This window comes from Mobula birostris, chromosome 6 (assembly GCF_030028105.1).
Source record: "Mobula birostris isolate sMobBir1 chromosome 6, sMobBir1.hap1, whole genome shotgun sequence".
NCBI lineage: Eukaryota > Metazoa > Chordata > Chondrichthyes > Myliobatiformes > Myliobatidae > Mobula > Mobula birostris.
Window position 1 is genome coordinate 117,033,170 of NC_092375.1, and position 20,105 is coordinate 117,053,274.

Genomic DNA, 20,105 nt, shown 5'->3' on the forward strand with positions numbered 1-20,105 from the left:
GCTGTTATATCCAGTGGTGTTGCGGTTTGGGTGACTGGGGGGTCTCGGTGGCGTTATATCCAGTGGTGTTGCCGTTTGGGTTACTGGGGGGTCTCGGTGGCGTTATATCCAGTCGTGTTGCGGTTTGGGTGACTGGGGGGTCTCGGTGCTGTTATATCCAGTCGTGTTGCGGTTTGGGTGACTGGGGGGTCTCGGTGGCGTTCTATCCAGTCGTGTTGCGGTTTGTGTGACTGGGGGGTCTCGGTGGCGTTCTATCCAGTCGTGTTGCGGTTTGGGTGACTGGGGGGTCTCGGTGGCGTTATATCCAGTCGTGTTGCGGTTTGGGTGACTGGGTGATTGGGGTGTCTCTGTGGTGTTGCACGTAGCATAAAGATGTTACAAAGCCAGCTCTCCCTTTGACCCCTTATCTTAGAAAAGACGTGCTGGCGTTGGAAAGGGTCCAGAGGAGGTTCATGCGAATGAACCCAGGTGTGAAAGGGTGAGAGTATGAGGAGCCTTTGATGGCTCTGGCCTGTATTCACTGGCACTTAGAAGAATGAGAGGGGAACTCCTGAAATCTGTTGAAGATTGAAAGGCCTGGATGGAGTGGATGTGGGGAGGTTGTTTACAGAAGTGGGTGAGTCTAGGACCAGAGGGCACAGCCTCAGAATAGATGGACATCCATTTAGAACAGAGATGAGGAGGAATTTCTTTAGCCAGAGAGTGGAGAAACTGTGGAACTCATTGCCATGAATGGCTGTGGCGGCTAAGCAATGTGTATATTTAAAGCAGAGGTTTTTGATTAGTCAGGATGACAGAAGTTATGGGGAGAAAGCAGAAGAATGGGGTTGAGAGGTATAATAAATCAGCCATGATGGAACAGTAGAGCAGGTCGATGATTAGCCTAATTCTGCTCCTAAGTCTTATGGTTTTATGATCTAAAAAGCTCATCTAATCTTTAATCCACTTCCATCTTCCTCCATGTAGTCAGGGCTCGCTGTGGGTACGAGTCCTCCCTTAAATTTGCACCGCACCTCTTGCCCAGAGAGTCCTGTCCCCACGTTCCTGTCACCACCATTGATAGAAACAATTTGTCTCTTCTCAGTTCATCAGTGGTGGGGCGAGGTAAGGCCACCTCACAAACTATGCTCTCTTTTCACTGATGCTATTGGGATGGAGGTACAGGAGCCTTAGATCCCAAACCACCAGGTTCAGGAACAGTTATTACCCCTCAGTCACAAGGCTCCCGAACCGCTGTGGATAACTACACTCACCTCAACACTGAACTAATTCCACAACCTACGGACTCACTTTCAAAGACTATGCGACTCGTGTTTTCAATATTATTTATTATTATTATTTTGGTTTTCTTTTTGCATTTGCACAATATGTTGCCTTTTACACATTGGTCGTGTGCAGTTTTTCACTGATCTTGCTGTGTTTCTTTCTATTTACTGTGAATGCCTGAAAGAAAATAAATCTTAAGCGTAGTATATGGTGACATATGCAGTCTGACAAAAAATTACTTTGAACTTTGAGTTTGATCTATAAATTTCTTCACTCTGTGACTGGGTGACGAGATATGGCTGAAACGTGATGCCCTAACTCCGGGTAATGTGCTAAGAACTACACGCCTCCGTCTGTTCTCCCTCACTGCTACTGAGCAGAGAGTTGAAAGGTTTCCCAAACTCTAACCAGTTCAACCTCAACTTGTCCAGACCTGACTGAGCAGGACTGAAGACAATCTGCTACCACAGACTCTCCATTTACTGCCGCAATTAATGAATCTCGTTAACTCGTCCCCAAGGCAACCGCTGCCCACTAACACATCACCTCATGGCCAATCAGGTTCCCAGAGTCGATGAAGGACAGGAAAGCAATTTAATGCGTGGTAAATAGTTGCAGCTCCTGCCAACTGGTCTCGTCAGTCAAAGACTGAATAGCAATCACCCAGCTCCTGGTTTCTCATGCTTGTCCACTGCAGACAGACCATAAGACATAGAAGCAGACATAGGACATTTGGCCTGTTGAGACTACACCATCATTTGATCATGGCTGATTTATTTTCCCTCTCAACCACATTCTCCTACCTTTTCCCCATAACCTTTGATCCCTGATTAATGAAGAATCTATCCAGCTCTGCTATAAATATACCCAATAACTTAGCCTCTATTGCTGTCTAAAGTGATGTCCTACTATCCTGAGACCGTGTCCTCTGGTCCTAGACTCACCCACTATAGGAAACGTCCCCTCCACATCCACTCTATCCAGGCCTTTCAATGTTCAATACCTTTCAATGAAGTTCCCCCCCCCCTTATTCTTCTAAACTCCAGCATGTACAGGCTTGAGCCATCAAACACTGCAAATACATTAACTCTTTTCTTCCTCTGAATCATTTGAAACTCCTCTGAACCCTCTCCAATGCCAGCACATCTTTTCTTAGATAAGGGGCCCAAAACTGCTCGTAATACTTCAGGTGAGGCCTCACCAGTGTCCTATAAAGCCTCAGCATTACATCCTTGCTTTTATATTCTAGTCCGGTTGAAATGAATGCTAACATCGCACTTGCCTTCCTGACCACCAACTCAACCTGCAAATGAGCTCGCAAACATAATACAAAATTGACTTGGCAGAAACAGACGGGATAATAATGAAGCATTGCCTTTCCAAATGTATACTGTAGTTCTATGCCAATGATGTGGATGATGGAATTAACGGCCTTGTGACCAAGACCGAGGATGATACAAAGATAGGTGGAGGAGCAGGCAGTATTGAGGAAGCAGGGAGTCTGTAGAAGGACTTCGACAGATTAGGAAAATAGTCAAAGAAGTGGCTGACGGAATACAGTGTAAGGAGTGTGTAGTCATGCATATTGGTAGAGGAATAAATGCTTTCAGAAGACATTAGTGCTTGGATGAACTCACTAATGAGCCTGCATATAAATATTTGCGTAAGTGTGTGTGAGTGTGAGTGTGTGTGTATGTGTGAGAGTGTGAGAGTGTGTGTGTGTGTGAGTGTGTGTGTGTGTGTGTGTGTGTGTGTGTGTGTGTGTGTTCTCTGTGTCAGTCTGTACGCCAGAGTACACACAATCTGCTGTGTGCTCGTGAAAGAGTGTACCACGTGTTTGGGTGCGATTCTGACTGAGAGGTTAACATCAAGCAAGAGAAAATCGACAGATGCTGGAAATCCGAGCAACACACACAAAATGCTGGAGGAACTCAGCAGGCCAGGCAGCATCTACAGAAAAAAGTACAGTTGATGTTTCAGGCCGAGACCCTTCGGCAGGAACTGCAGGAAGGATCCTGCCAAAGGGTCTTGGCCTGAGACTTTGCCTGTACTCTTTTCCTAGATGCTGCCTGGCCTGCTGAGTTCCTCCAGCATTTTGTGTGTGTTGAGGGGTTAACATGACAGATTCCAACATTCTGAGAAACAGGAATTGCTGAGACCTTATTTTGGACGTCTCATGAATAACTCTTCACCGATGAGAGGAAAGGTCACCAGGCGCGAAGTATTTTAAATCTGCATCGTATACTATGAAGTCTATGACCCCAAACCATCGCAGCCAGTGCACAGAGCTGAAAGTCGAGGAGGCGATGGCGAGGTGAGGGGTTGTGGAGGCATGCCCGCCTCAGGGAACACAGCCGCCTTCAGAATCCCAGATAACTCGGAGCGCTGGCGGAGGAATTCCTGGCTGGTGATGGGTCGGATGTAGGCAGGAAATGTTGGAGGAAATGCACTGGGTGGAGTTGGGTAATCACAGCCTTCCTGGGGAATATCTGCACACCAACATACAAAACAGGAGCAGGGGAGGCCATTCGACCCCTCAGGCCTGTCCTACCATTCGATGTGATCACAACTGGTGTAGCTGCAAGCTCAACTCTACATCCCTAAATACAAGAAATTCTGCAGGTGCCCGAAATTTTGAGCAACACACACACATAATGCTGGAGGTACTCAGCAGGTCAGGCAGCATCTATGGAGGAGAATAAACAGTCGACATTTCAGCCCAAGATCCTTCATCAGGACTGGAAAGGAAAGGCGAAGAAGCCAGAATAGGAAGGGGGGAGGAGATAAGTAGGCAGATGATACCCAAGTCCAGGTGGGAGGAAGGACCAGGTGTGGAGGAAGGTGGGTGGGTGAGGGAGAATGAGAAGTTGGGAGGTAAAGGGCTGAAGAAGAATGAATCTGATAGGACAGGAGACTGGACCACGGGAGAAAGGGAAGCGGGGTGAGGAATCAGAGCGACATGATGGGCAAGGGTGGAATCAGAACTGTTCTTGTAGTTTAACTTTCCTATACTTGCTTTATTTTTATATAATCACCTACTGTACATGTAATTGTTCAGTGAATTTTCCAGTAATTACAGTACAGTCATTTCTAGTTTTTCAGTACCAGGTGTCACACCGTTTCAGTCTGGCTACCTTATGGGTTAATTGTTATCACTAGAAATTCATTTATCTGTAGTCTATGAGATGACCACAACATCTTTGTCTTTCTTTGTTTGCCCTTCACTCTTGTAACACTTCATAAAATGGGCTGTACGCTACAAGTTCTACATCTCATTCTTGACTGCTGGAAAAACCTCGGATCAAAATCATCAAATCCAGCAAGCCCTAACTCACTCGACCTTCCCTCATAAGCCATGCTGTCTCATCCAGGCAGCATCCTGGTAAATCTCTTCTGAACTACAATTTTTTAAGACCATAAGACATAGGAGCAGAATTAGGCTATTCAGCCCATCGAGTCTGCTCTGCCGTTCCATCATGGCTGAACCTCCTTTGCACCCTCTCCAATGCCATCACATCTTTTCTTAGGTAAGGGACACAAAACTGCTCTAAATACTCAAGTGTGATCTGACCAGTGCCTTAAAAAAGCCCCAGCATCACATCCTTGCTCTTATATTCTAGTCCTCTCGAAGTGAATGTTAATATTGTCTTCGCCTTCCTTATCAGCTGCAAGTTAACCTTTAGAGAACCGTGCATTCTTGATGCCATCGATCACAAAAAGCTACCAATATCCTTGTTTTGTAAGCTACCCATCGCTGTGAAGCTCCAGACCCACCAGTGGGCAAGCACCTTCTGATTTTAAGGTCATGTTATAAGATAGCCCTATCTCATAGGAGAAGATAAGCAGAGAAAACCCATCTGAGCTGTATCCTTCTGAAATCAGGCTTGTCTTCCTTGCATCATGAGCACTAACCCCCCCCCCCCGCCACCACTGAGGACCAGCTTCTTCCCCTCCTCTGTCATACATCTAAATGAACAATGACCCCTTCAAGACCAGCCCACTGGTTTTTGATTGCTCTCTTCTTGCACTCCTTACTTAATCTAATTTTATATCTGAAATTATTTTCAATAAAATATATTTTGAAATAAAACAGCTTAGATACAGAGTAGGGTTCCATCTAGATTGTCCCATCACACACTCCATGATAAAGAAGATACCATTCTGCCCCTTTCATTAATTCCTGCCCCACGGAGGTTGCCTCCAATCAGCCTCACTGCTTTTCTTCGTCCACAAAGTTATTCTTCACTGAGTTTCTGGGCAATGTGTCCCCTTATCAAAACTCACTGTATAAAAACATTCTTCACCCTCTGGTTCTCCAGACGATCTCCTTCACTCCGTGTCATCCAAATCTTGTGTGTTCAGAGTCTCCATTATCCACTTATTATGTTCAGAATGCCCTCTTAACTCCCTCTTCACCAGGGAGAGAACTTCCAGCTTCTCTTGTCTTATATTAGTGCTTCATCAAGTCCTGGTACTGCCCCTTGTCCTTTAAGAAAGCAGTACATTCCCTACGCCATGAAGGGAGGCTGACATTAAAATGTGATTGGCTACTAAACAGAACAAGGCAACAGTATTGCAGACTGTTAGCTGCAGAGGAATTTCACGGGTGGGGGGTAGTGGGAGCACACAAAGAGATATATGTACAGCCATTGCTGTTTAACATTGTCACAAAGGCCGGGATTTCATGCTTACTATTGAGTCTGACACTGGCTCAGGCCTGTGGGGGCACTGCCAGGCGAGATGGAATTCGGGAGGACTCAGAGAAGGCGTTGTTCAGGAGGCGAGGCGCTGCTGAATCGGAAGAAATGAGGAATGCGGTGGGAGGGAGGCCACGCAAAAGAGAGACGGAAGAGCCTGCTCAAGCATGGACACAGAAGTTGCTTGTTCACCGCTCCGCGGCACAGCAAACACAGAGTTGTACAGCTTAAAAGCAGGCCATTCGCCAACATCTCTGGGTGTCAACATCTCTGAGGATCTATCCTGTGCCCAACATACTGATGCAATTACAGAGAAGGCATGACAGCAGCTATATTTCATTCAGGGTTTTGAGGAAACTTGGGATGTCACCAAAGACTCCCGCAAATTTTTACAGATGTACCGTGGGGAGCATTCTAACTGGTTACATCACCCCCTGGTATGAAGGGGCCATGCACAGGATCAGAAAAATCTGCAGAGGGTTGAAAACTCCACCATGGACACTCGCCTCCCCAGCATCCAGGACATCTTCAAAAGGCGAGCCTCGAAAATGCAGCGTCCATCATTAAGGATTCCATCACCCAGGACATGCCCGTTTCTCATTGCTACCACCAAGGAGGAGGTGCAGGAGCCTGAAGACACTCACTGAACATTTTAGGAACGGCTTTTTCCCCTCTGCTAGCAGATTTCTGAATGGATGACAAACCCATGCACACTACTTCACTACAATTTTTTGCTCTCCTTGCTCGCAAGTAGAGGGGATGTCAGAAATAGTTTACACGTGGATGAAAGTGATTGGAGGAAACTTATTTCCATGGCTCCAAAGGGCCGAGTTCAATGGCTCCAAAGGACCTATTTTCATGGCCCTGAAGGGCCTATTTCCCTGACCGTGAAGGGCCTATTTCCATGACTCCAATAAGCCTACTTCCATGGTTCTAAAGGGCCTATTTCCTTGGCTCCAAAGGGCCTATTTCCAGGGCTACAATGGGTCTATTTCCATGGCTCCAATGGGTCTATTTCCATGGCTCCAAAGGACCTATTTACATGTCTCCAAAAGGCCGAGTTCAATGGCTCCAAAGGACCTATTTTCATGACCCTGAAGGGCCTATTTCCCTGACCGTGAAGGGCCTATTTCCATGGCTCCAATGAGCCTACTTCCAAGGTTCTAAAGGGCCTATTTCCTTGGCTCCAAAGGGCCTATTTACAGGGCTCCAATGGGTCTATTTACAGGGCTCCAATGGGTCTATTTACAGGCCTCCAATGGGTCTATTTACATGGCTCCAATGGGTCTATTTACAGGGCTCCAAAGGACCTATTTACAGGGCTCCAAAGGGCCTATTTCCATGGCTCCAAAGGGCCTATTTCCATGGCTCCAATGGGTCTATTTACAGGGCTCCAATGGACCTATTTACAGGGTTACAATGGGTCTATTTCCATGGTTCTAAAGGGCCTATTTACATGGCTCCAAAGGCCCTATTTACATCCTGTGTGATTGTCCAGATTGAAATTGGTTTATTATTGTCACATGTACCAAAATAGAGTGAAAAGCTTGTCTTGCACACTGCTCATGCAAATCAATTCGCTACAGAATGCATTGAGATACCACAAGGGAAAACAATAACTCAATGCACAATAAAGTCCTGATATCAATCCAAAGCATCAACTGTTTCTTCATTTCCATAGATGCTGCCTGACCTGCTGTGTTCCACCAGCATTTTGTGTGTGTTGCTCAAGAACACTACCTCACTACTCATCTTTTGCACTATTTGTTACTTTAGTTTTGTCACTTACAGTAAACTTTATACATGGTGCCACTAAACAACACATTTCCCAATGCATTGCATTTCGGTGTCAATAAACCTGACTCTGGTTCTGAAGATTCCCGGCAGAAACGTAATTGCCCATGGTACAATGATGTGATGTTAGAGAGAAAGTGCAGTGCAGGTAGACAATAAAGTGGAAGTTATTCAGCTGTTCCACCCATCTATAGTCATCTTTTTCACTATATCCATAGCCTTGGCGATTCAAGTGCTAGTATAGAACTTAGTAAAATCTGTGCCGCTGCTCCCTCAAACGTGCATTCTGCAGACTGTTGTTAAAGAATAGACTGTTGATAATTCCATCAGACATCTCTTGGCATCCTTTAGGAATGCCCCAGTGACATGCAGAACAAAAACAGGCCCTCCAGCCCACATATCCATGCTAACCATCCAAAACCCATCCATTTGCCAGAACATGATCTTCAGCCTTAGAGTCATACAGTAATGCAGCACAGATACAGGCCCCCTGACCCAATCAGTCCATGCCCACCCAGCTAGACCCAATTCCCTGCATTCGGCCCATATCCTGCCAACCCTCCATGCACTGTTCCAAGTGCTTCTTGAATGATACTATTGAACCTGCCTAAATCACTTCCTCTGGCAACTAGTTCATATATTTATCACCCGCTGCATGGAAGAAGTTGGTCCCTCAAGTCTCTTTTAAATCTTTCCCCTCTCATCCCCTAGTTTTGGGCTACGCTGCCCTGGGAAAAAGACTGTTACCATCCACCTTATCGATGCCCCTCAAAAATTTAAAAGCTTCTATAAGATCACCACTAATTCTCTTACATTCCAAGGAATATAGTCCAGTTGGCCATCCTCTCCCTATAACTCAGGTCTGCTAGTCCTGGCAAAACCCTTGTAAGCCTTCTCTGCATATCTTTTCTAAAAGAGACCTATACTTTGGAGGTTCAAGTGCATATCCTGATGACTTACATCGAACACAGAACAGATCCATGATGTTGTGCCGACCTTTTAACCTACACCAAGATCAATTGAACCATTCCATCCCACATAGTCCTCTATTTTTCCTTCATCCATGTGCCAGTCTAGGAGTTCTTTAAATGTCCTTAATGTATCTGTCTCTACCATCACACTGCAGGGCGTAACATGTACCCACCACTCTGTGTAAAAAACGTAGCTCTGACATCCCCACCATACTTCCTCAAAGCACGTTAACATTCTGCCCCCTTGTTTTAGCCATTTCTACCCTGGGAAAAAGTCTCTGGCTGTCCAATCTACCTATGCCTCTTATCATCTTGTACAGCTCAATTGAATTACCCCTCATCCTTCTTCACTTCAAAGAGAAAAGCCCTAGCTTGCTCAACCTGTTCTCATCAGAAATTCTCTCTAGACAAGGCAGCGTCCTTTAGAATCTCCTCTGCACACTTTCTTCCTGTAATGAGGTAATCAGAACTGAACACTGTTTTCCTACCAGGGTTTTATAGAGCTGCAACATTACCACATGGCTCTTGAATTCAATCCCCAGGCCAACAAAGGTCAACACACCATACACCACATGCCAATTGCAACAAATGCCAACAAGCAAACACGCTTACTGATTCGTGCAAACTCAGGTTCAACAGGCATGGATGGATTCCACTGGTAAACGCAACAGTCAACACTTAATGAACAGCAGAGCCACCCTATCCGTCGAGGCGGTTTACAGCACAGCAGAGTGGAAGACGCACACAAAAATGAAATTTCACCTTTGATGCATATCGCACATTCCCAGGGCAGTGACAGCAGGGGTTAGACACAGAGTTAGGCTCACTGTACACTGCCCCGTCACACTCCCAAAGCAGGGACAATGCAGTTGAGAAACAGAGAACTTCCAGGACAGGAGAAAGGTAAAGAGTAAAGTTCCCCTTTACTGTTTGTCTCACACTCCCAGGGCAGAGACACGGGGTTAGGTTCAGAGTGATGCTCTTTACTGTTTGTCACACACTCCCAGGGCAGAGACACGGGGTTAGGTTCAGAGTGATGCTCTTTACTGTTTGTCACACACTCCCAGGGCAGAGACACGGGGTTAGGTTCAGAGTGATGCTCTTTACTGTTTGTCACACACTCCCAGGGCAGAGACACGGGGTTAGGTACAGAGTGATGCTCTTTACTGTTTGTCACACACTCCCAGGGCAGAGACACGGGGTTAGGTTCAGAGTGATGCTCTTTACTGTTTGTCACACACTCCCAGGGCAGAGACACGGGGTTAGGTTCAGAGTAATGCTCTTTACTGTTTGTCACACACTCCCAGGGCAGGGGTGGAAGGTGTTGATAAGATATGAAACAGCTCACTTCACATGATCCTGTGATACACCTTCAAGACAGAGAAAGCATGCGGTTGATTTACTTTCCTTCCATGACATCCAGTCACAGACTCCCAGGGAAGAGACAAAAACTTGGGTAAGTGAGAGGCAGGCAGGAAGGGGTTAATCTACAATCCCAGGCCAATTGGATCAAATTGAGTCAATCAGTCAATTGTGAGCAGATTTGGAATATTATGCGCAGTTATAGTTACCATGGATAAAATTACAGGAAGGATATCAAAGATATTGTCCTTGATGCTTTCAGGGTATGTTACAATTTACAAGCTTTTGTTGTTTTGGCCTTGATCAATCAACGTATTGAGTACAGGAGTGGAGATGTTATGTTGAAGTTGTATTAGACATTGTTGAGGCCAAATTTGGTGTGCTGTGTGCAGCTTTGGTCACCAACCTACAGGAAAGATATCAATGAGATTGAAAGAGTGCAGAGATTTGCTGGACTTTAATAGTTATAGGGAGATGTTAAGTAGGTTAGGTCTTTATTCCATGGAGCGTTGCAGAATGTGGGGAGATCTGGTAGTGGTATACAAAATGATGAGTGTATGCAGAAGATAAATGCAAGCAGCCATTTTATACCGAGGTTGGATGAGGCCAGAACTAAAGGTCATGGGTTAAGGGTGAAATGTAAAATATTTCTTGGATACTGAGGTGGGGCGGTGGGGAGGTTTCTTCAGTCAGAGGATGGTGCATGTGTGGAATGAGCTGCAAGCAGCAGCGGTGCATGAGGTTTGATTTTAACATTCAAGATAAATTTGGATGAGAGGGGTATGGTGGGCTACGGTCCAGGTGTGGGCCGATGAGACTAGGCAGAATAACCCAATTCAGCATGGACTAGATGGGCCTGTTTCTGCTGTAGTGCTCTATGACTCTATATGTTGCCTTGGGGGAATCTCCCCAGAACGACTGTGGATGGGAGATAGTTTGTCTTGCAGCCTCTCCTCCTCAGTTCTCCGAGAGATCTCCGCATCAACGGGCAAGTTCTGAAAACACTTGGCATTTGATACACAAGAAACCGCAGCAGATGTGGAGAGGAGAAGCTCCAGCAAGGGCTGAACAAAGAGGCCACTACGTTGCAAGTCCACTGGAGGCTGGAGGCCCAGGGGTTGAAGGCCTGTCTATGGGTGTGAGTGGGAAGAAAGGGGCTTGTTTTACAGTTGCTGCTGTGTTCTGTGTTGTTCTGCCGAGCATTGTGACCATGCCATGTTGACTCTGGAATGTGGGGGTGGGGAACGACACTTGCGGGCTGCCCCCAGCGCATGTTCAGGCTGTGTTGGTAACAACCAATGACGGATTTCACTGTGTGTTTCAACGTACATGAGGTAAAGAAATCTGAATCTGAGAAAAATCAGTGGGCCCTCGGGCTATGGCTGACTGTCTTGTGGAGCGAAACTTCTTTATAATTTTTGGACAAACCAAATAAATAAATCTGAATGTGGGCCTAAATCATCAGGATCTGGAATCTGGAATCTGAAATATGGTATCCGAGTCCTCCACTTTGGGCAAGAGGAAAATCATTCGCATGCAGGAAGCAAGCTCATTTGAGACTGCCGGGGCGACATGCAGACAGGGAAACATCAGGAACAAACCAGAGAAAGTGTGTGACCGTCGGCGGAAGGAGGGCAGGCGGGGGCTGATGCTGTGTCCAATGTCGTGAATCCTGGCGTTGTACTCTGCAGGAAGGCAAGGAGAGGGGAGAGTTGCAAAATGGAATGACGATCACACGAGCTGTGGGAAAGTACGGACACAAAGCAGTGGAAGCAGGAAGAGGAATGGATCTGAGCAGGGGCTGACTGTGGAGGGGAAACTGAGAGAACACACACTAGTCCTCATCAAGACCTCAGCAGGGGGAAGGGTGAGCAGTTTCATGTTCCTGCATCTCAGCGTCTCTGAAGATCTATTCTGGGCGCAACATGCTGATGCAATTACGAAGAAGGCATGCCAGCAGCTATCTTTCATTCAGAGTCTGAGGACATTTGGTGTGTTACCAAACACACTCGCAAAGTCAGGGCATCAGAGATTGTGGGGAGAAGGCAGGAAAGGGAAAATAAATCAGCCATGATGGAATGGCAAAGAATTTAATGGGCTGAGTGGCCTCACTCATGACGCATTGAGAAAGTGGTATCCACCCTGAAGCATCCAAAACATGCTCTCTTCTCATTACTACCACCAAGGAGGAGGTACGGCTGCTTGAAGAGCCACATTCAATATTTCAGGAAAAGCTTCTTCCTCTCCACCGTCAGATTTCTGAAGTCCATGAACACCACCTGACTAACTTGCTCTCCTTCTCCACTGCTTAATTATTTTTTATGTATTTCTTATTGTGACCCCTGGAAATTATTATCTATTGCACTGTACTGCTGCTGCAAAACAACACAATGTATGCCAGTGGTAATAAACCTGATTCTGATTCAGTCCAGGACAGGAGACTCAATCCCTCCTCCTCAGTCAGCGAGACATCCTAAGTGGTCAGGGACACGACTGACCGGTGTGTCCCAGTCTCAGTCAGGACACGACTGACCGGAGTGTCCAGTCTCAATCAGGGACTCGATTGACCGGTGTGACCTAGTCTCAATCAGGGACACGACTGACCGGTGTGACCCAGTCTCAGTCAGGACACGACTGAATGGTGTGATCCAGTCTCAGTCAGGGACAAGACTGACCGGTGTGACCCAGTCTCAGTCAGGGACACGACTGACCGGTGTGACCCAGTCTCAGTCAGGGACACGACTGACCGGTGTGACCTAGTCTCAATCAGGGACACGACTGACCGGTGTGACCCAGTCTCAGTCAGGACACGACTGACCGGTGTGACCCAGTCTCAATCAGGGACACGACTGAATGGTGTGACCCAGTCTCAATCAGGGACAAGACTGACCAGTGTTACCTAGTCTCAGTCAGGGACACGACTGACCGGTGTGTCCCAGTCTCAGTCAAATCAGGAGAGCAGAGGCAGACAAGGGAATGAAAGACAGAGTCGGAGAGGGTAACAGGGAGGGAGAGAGTTACATGGGAGGTAGGAGAGGTGGAAGAGTAACAAAGGGAAAAAGAGGGCCGATGAGATCAAATCATCGCATACGAGAGTATCATGAGAGAGAAACCTCAACTGCCAGGGACCAGACAGAGTTCAATGAGACCCTTGAGCCTGAGATCTCCACTTAGACCGTAAGACAGGAGCAGAGTTAGACCATTCGGCCCATTGAGTCTGCTCCACTGTTCTATTATGTCTGATTTACTATCCCTCTCAACACCATCAACCTGCATATTGAAATCCCCCATTACTATCGTACCATTGTCCTTCCTACAATGCCTTTTCTATCTCCCTCTGTAATTTTTACCCCGTACCCTGTCTACTATTCGGAGGTCTGCATACAACTCTTATCAGAGTCTCTTTACCATTGCAGTTTGTTCGCTCTACCATATGGATTCTACATCTTCCGATCCCATCTCACCTCTTTCTAAGGATTGTATTCGTTTGTTACCAACACAGCCACCCCACCCCCTCAGCCTACCAGCCTGTCCTTTCGATACAACCTGTATCCTTGGATGTTAAGCTCCCAGCCATCAGCTTCTTTCAGCCATGATGCAGTGATGCCCACAACATCATACCTGCCACTCTCTAACCACACTACAAGACGATATTCCATACCTTGCGTGCATTCAAAGACAACAACTTCAGTCCTGTATTCATCGCCCTTTTCCATTTTGACCATTCCACTGACTGTAATTTCACCCTATCTTCTGCCTGTCCTTCCTCGAAATCTTACTACACACTCTATCTACTCACAATATATGCCAACTGCCCCGTCCTTAGCCCTATCACTCCAATTCCGATCCCCCTGCTAGATTAATTTAAAACCTCCCCAACAGTTCTAGCAAACTTGCCCATAAGGATTTTGGTTCCCCTCGAGTTCCTACATAAGCCGTTGTTTTTATACAGGCTGTACCTTCCCCGGAAGAGATCCCACTGATCCAGACATTTTTTAAACCCTGCTCCCTTTTCTCAGCCACACATTCATCTGCTGCGTGTGGCACGTGGCCGAGTGGTTAGGGTGTTGGACTGGTGATCTGAAGGTCATGGGCTCGAGCCTCAGCCGGGGCAGCGTGTGTGACCTTGAGCAGGGCACTTAACCACACAATGCTCCAGTCTACCCAGCCGAGAATGGGTACCGGCAAAAATGCTGGGGGTTAACCTTGCGATAGACTGGCGTCCTATCCGTGGGGGTGGGGGGGAGTCTCGTACTCTCAGTCGCTTCACACCACGGACACCAGCCTGAGGGGCCATAAGGCTCAGGACAGACTTTAATCTTTTAATTTAAACATTCATCTGCTGAATCATCCTGTACCCTCAGTGGTGCACGGTACAGGCAGCAATCCTGCTTTTCAGCTTTGTACCTAACTCCCTAACTCCTTCTCTCTTCTGGACTTCACACCTTTTTCTATGTAAGTCATTGCTACCAATACCTATCTTTAGAATGCTGTGGACCCAATCCAGGACATCCCTGAGCCTGACACCTGGGAGATAAAATACCATCTGGGTGTCTTTTTCATGTCCACAGAACCTCCTGTCTGCTCCCGTCCCCATGGAATCCACTACCACTGCTGCAATCCTCTTCTCTCCCCTTCCCATCTGAGCCACACAGCCAGTTTCAGTACCAGAGATGTGATTGCTGCCCCTTCCTGCTGGAAGGTCATTCCCTCCCAACAGTATCCGAGGTGGTATACTTATTACTGAGGGGAACGGCCACAGGGGAACTCTGCACTGGCTGCCTGTTCCCTCTCCCTCTCCTCACAGTCAGCCAGGTACCCCCTTCCTCCAGCTTGGGTGTGACAATGTCCCTGTCACTCCTATCGACACCTGCTCAGTCTCCGCTGTGAGCTGACGGTCACCCAGCTGCAGCTCCAGTTCCTTAACATGGTGCCCAAGGAACTGGAGCTCGCTGCCCTTAATGCAGATGTAATTATCAGAGAGACTGGAGGTCGCAAATCTCACACCAAGATCATACCACTAACCTGGGATCCATTCTCATCATACTAACTATGTACTATCAGACAAAGAAAGAAAGAAAAACTTACTAGAAACTGTCACAACCACGGATTCAGCAGCGCAGTAGATATGTCAATTGCGCTTGTGAATATGCACGTGTCAGCTAATTACTATTTAATCGTGGTAGTATTTAACTCCATACTTGTTGTCGTAGTGCTTATCGAGACTTGGACAGAGCACAGCAACACTTCGCTGCAGTTTTGCATTCGGACTTCCCTGAGATATTGGACTTTCAAGTCAACTGACTCTGAAGACTTTAATGTTTAGATTTTCTTTACAGCCACACTGTAGGCTTAGTTTTCCTTTTGAGAGTTTTAGTCTGTGAAATATCGACCTGCTTCAGTGTCTCTCACTCCGTACCTGGGCCATACCGCTGGCTCTCCCCCCTCTCTCACCACCCCCTCACCCCCTTCTCACCCTTCTCTCTCACCTCCCCTCTCCCCTCTCTCACCCCCCTCATACCCCCCTCACCTCCTCTCACCCCCTCTCTCACCTCCCCTCACCCCTCTCTCACCATCCCCTCACCCCTCTCTCTCACCTCCCCTCTCTCACCCCCCTCACTCCCTCTCTCATCTCCTCTCACCCCCTCATACCCCCTCACCTTTCTCTCACCTCCCCTCTCACCCACCCACCCTCTCTCACCCACCCCTCTCACACTCCCCTCTCTCACCCGCCCTCTCTCACCCTCCTTGGGTTGCATCACCGTCTGGTGTGGGCTACTGCAGAGGATCGAAAGAAGCTGCAGAAAGTCGTAACCTCAGCCAGCTCCATCCTGGGCACCTGCCTCCCCAGCGTCGAGAACACCTTCGAAAGGTGGCATCCATCATTAAGCAGCCCATCACCCAGGGCGTGCCCTCTTCTCATTGCTACCATCAAGGAGAAGGTACAGAAGCCTGAAGACACACACTCAACATTTCAGGAACAGCTGTTTCCCCTCCGCCATCAGATTTCTGAATGGACAATGAGCCCATGAACACTACCCCAATATTGTTTATTTTCAGCTGTCTTTTTGCACAACTTATTTAATTTAATTTTGATGTAGACTTGTTGTCATTTATAGTAATTTTATTGTTTTGCGATGTACTGCTACCACAAAAGAGCAAACTTCCCAACGTGTGCCAGTGAGATTAGACCTGTTTCTGGTTCTGAGGTTTGACCGGGTAATTCCACACTCGCAGCTTTGGAGTTTGAACCTGACCCCCAGCTCTGTTGGTATAGAGTTTGCGTGTTCTGCCCGTGGGTCCTCCTGTTCTTCCCACGTTCGGAAGGCATACAGCTTTGCATCAGTAAGTTGTGGGTATGCTGTGATGGTGCCAGGACCATGACTAAAACTGTCACTGGGATCTCCCCCACCCCTTTTGTGACATTTACTGGGTGCATTGCCAATGAAGCGCCCAAAGCATTGTTGAGGATGCCTGGCACCCACCCCACAATCTCTTTGACCCGCTACCATCGGGAAGGTGGTACGGGATTCTATACTCTAGTCCTCTCGAGAAACTCCAGCCATTGCCACCTGCCATCATCCCTGCTAGTGTCCTCTTCCAATCGACTTTGATCCGCTCCTCTCTCATGCCTCTGTAATTCCGTTTACTCCACTGTCATAATGATACATCTGACTTCAGCTTCTCCCTTTCAAACTGCAGGGTGAATTCTATTATATTATGATTACCGCCTCCTGAAGTTTCCTTTACTTTAAGCTCCCTAATTAAGTATGGCTCTTTGCACAACATCCAATCCAGAAATGTGTTTCCCTTAATGGGCTCTGCCACAAGCTGCTCTAAAAAAAACCATCTATAGGCATTCTAGAAATTCCCTTTCTTGGGATACAGCATCAACCTGATTTTCTCAATCTACCTGCATATTAAAATCCCACATGACTATCATAACTTTGTCCTCTTTACATGCTTCTTCTATCTCCCATTGTAATTTGTACTCCACATCCTGGCTACTGTTTGGAGGCTTGCAGATTCATCAGGGTCTTTTTATCCTTGCATCTTCTTAACTCTAGCCACAGCAATTCTACATCTTCTGATTCTATGTCACTTCTTTCAAAGAATTTGATTTCATTTTTTACCAACAGAGCCACTCACCCCCGCTGCCTACCCCCCTGTCCTTTCAATACGATGCTTAGCTCCCAAGTATGATCTGCTTTCAGGCACAACTCAGTGATGCCCACAACATTGTACCTGCCAGTTTCTAACAGCACTATAAGGTCATCTACCTTGTTCTGTATACTGTGTGCCTTGAGATATAACACACTAAGTCCTGATGGTTTGCAGTTCCACACTTTCCTGGTTAGTTAATCCATACCCCGATTCCACTGGATGACATTTATCTCCTGGATGGGAATCTGTGCCCACAAGGAGCAACGTTCCCAAGAAGCTCTGCTCATCGCTCTCACAGGCTGGGAATTTCCTCGGGAATGACTGGGAGAGGAGGGGAGTGGGGCAGACTGAGTGGGGAGGCACCTCCAGTGGTAAATTATTTCCACCACCCACTCATTTGTCCTTGGTCACAGGGGCACAGGCCTCCTACAAACCAGCTTACCCTCCTCCTCCGCCTCCCTCCCTCCGAGGGCTCAACACCCTCTTCCACCACGCTGCACAATTTTATCATCATCCACACTCCGTCCACCTCCTTACTCCTCCCTCCTTCCCTCCATCCCAGCTGCCCCCTCCCTCCCTCCACCTCAGCTGCCCTTCCCTCCCGCCCTACACCTCCGCCCCAGCCGCCCCCTCTCCCTCCCTCCACCTCAGCTGCTCCCTCCCTCCCGCTCTACACCTTCGCCCCCGACCCCTCTCCCTCCCTCCACCCCAGCTGCCCCCTCCCTCCTGCTCTACACCTTCGCCCCCGCCCCCTCTCCCTCCCTCCACTCCAGCCGCCCCCTCCCTCTCACCATCCCTGCACCCCAGATGCCCCTCGCTCCACCCCAGCTACTTCTCCCTCCTATCCTACATGTACCACCTCTCTCCCTCTGCCCTAGACTCCCTTGATCTCTCCTCCCTCTCATTCTCCCCACTCTTTACCACTTCCTCACACATCCCCCTCTCTGACCCTCTTTCCTCTGCCTCACACTTTGTCCCTCTAACATTCGCCCTTTACTCCCCCTCACACCTCCCTCCTCTAACCTACCCTCCTCCAGCCCCTCACCTCTTCCTCTTATAACCCTAACCCCCCTCCTCCTCCCAATAACCACTGCTTCCTACACCATCATTTCTCCCTCCTTCCCGCCTCTCCATATTTCCACCTTCCTCCCCACCTCCACCCTCCCCTCTCAGTCCACCACCTCGGCCATTTCCCTACTCCTCCCTCCCCTAATTCCTGGACGGGGCCTACCTGCCACTCGCTGTGCCACCAGCCCTTCCAGGCTGTAGTCCTCCCCATTCTGTGGGCCGTCCACCTGGTCCACGGCGGTAACATTGACAGCGGCCTTATCCAGGGTAAGAGGCTGGGACAGCGATGATCCGGGCCCATGGCTGCTATCCATGTTCCTCAGTGGGATGGAGGAGCCGGCTCTGGGGCCAGGGCCTGAGGGTGGCATTCCAAGGTCCAGCATCAGCGAGCTGAGGGCATCAATGGACTCTTCGATCTCCTGGCGGGAGGCGGGCCCGGGCTCAAGAGGCTGAGCTGTCAGTAGGCTGGGCTCAGAGCGGCTGTGGCGTGGACTGACCGGGCCGGCCGCCTGCTGTTGCCAGGTGTTTAGGCCTCGCTGCACGGCCTCGCGGCTGCTGGTGCTGCGGGCCGGAGCTGCCGGCAGGAGTGGTGGTCGGGAGCCAAATGACAGCGAACGGGGCGGTGCGGTGGTGGGGCCGCCGGCCTGCAGAAGCAGTGCGGTCTGTGGCTGCGGTGCCCACTCAGGCCCACTGTAGGTGACGTGCCGTGGCGTCGAGAGTGTGGGCAGCAGCCGGGCGCCGGGGCCTGACTCCAGGCTGCAGAGCGGGCCTGCTGGAGGCCCGGTGTAGGCAGCGGCCAGTGCCGCCGTCAGGGCCCCGTCCGACGACGAGCGGGTGCCCAGGACTGGCAGTTCATCATCTAGGATGTCGGTCTCCCGCTCGGCCCCGCAATATGGCCCCTCGCCGTTAACGTGTACCTGAGCTGGTACCAGGACATGGTGGGTACCCGGAGTTCGGCCTAGCTCCAGCCCCAGCCCCTGGCCCGAGACTGGGGCACGGCCCTGCAGAGGTTCTGCACCCTCCAGTCCGAATCCACTGAGCAGGCAGTCGAGCTCCCGCCGCTCCTTGGCTGTGATGCCGGGGTTGGGGGCGAGTAGCTGCTCCTCGGTGCGGGTGGAGGCCGTTGAGTTGCCCGAGTCACTGCTGACTGACAACGTGTGCTCCAGGTGGTCAGGCAGCCCGGCTGGTGCTCTGCTGACGTCGCCGACACTCAGCGGGTTTCCTGTGCCATCCGTCAACTGTTTCTTCTTCACTCGGGCGTATAGGCTCCCATCCAGCGGCCCCTGGGTGTGCACCACATCTGCAAAACGAGAGAGAGAGACAGACAGGTAAGTACCACCAGCACAGAGCTGCGGCTACCAGGCGGGGAGTGGGAAATCACAGCCAGTAGCCCAGGAAGGCCAAGGGCCTAGTTACAGGTAGGCCTGGGCTTTGTCCTCACCATGACCCTGAGACCAGTTAACACACTGGTCCTACGCGAAGCCCTGCCCAATGGATGTCCCAGGACCTGCTCAGAGGGACACCCGAGTATCTGCCCACTCTCAGTCTGAAATGGATGGAAACATTTTAATTTAGTCTGTGTTATCCACAGTTAGTACTTTGACGTCGTGTGGAGGCTTGTGTGCTTCCATCAGGCGATGCCAACTCAGGGCTACCCATGTTGGAATGGCTGTGGACGAGATGCCAGACACAGATTGATCCAACCCTGGCTCCCGAACAGACAGACTCGCGCCTGCCCCAACTAGGCCATGCCACACGAAACAACAAGTCTCTGTCAGTGTCT

At 49.0% G+C, this 20,105-nt stretch overlaps 1 protein-coding gene across 11 annotated transcripts in view; it reads right to left on the minus strand.

Annotated features, from left to right (window-relative positions):
* The window catches only part of LOC140199300 (tensin-1-like), a 416,856-nt gene that overhangs the window by 86,584 nt on the left and 310,167 nt on the right, over nucleotides 1-20,105 (minus strand). For all 11 annotated transcript variants that reach the window (XM_072261116.1, XM_072261119.1, XM_072261118.1 and 8 more), the window contains one exon: nucleotides 18,486-19,622. In XM_072261116.1, the coding sequence (XP_072117217.1) occupies nucleotides 18,486-19,622 (1,137 nt within the window). The remainder of the gene's footprint in view (nucleotides 1-18,485; nucleotides 19,623-20,105) is intronic.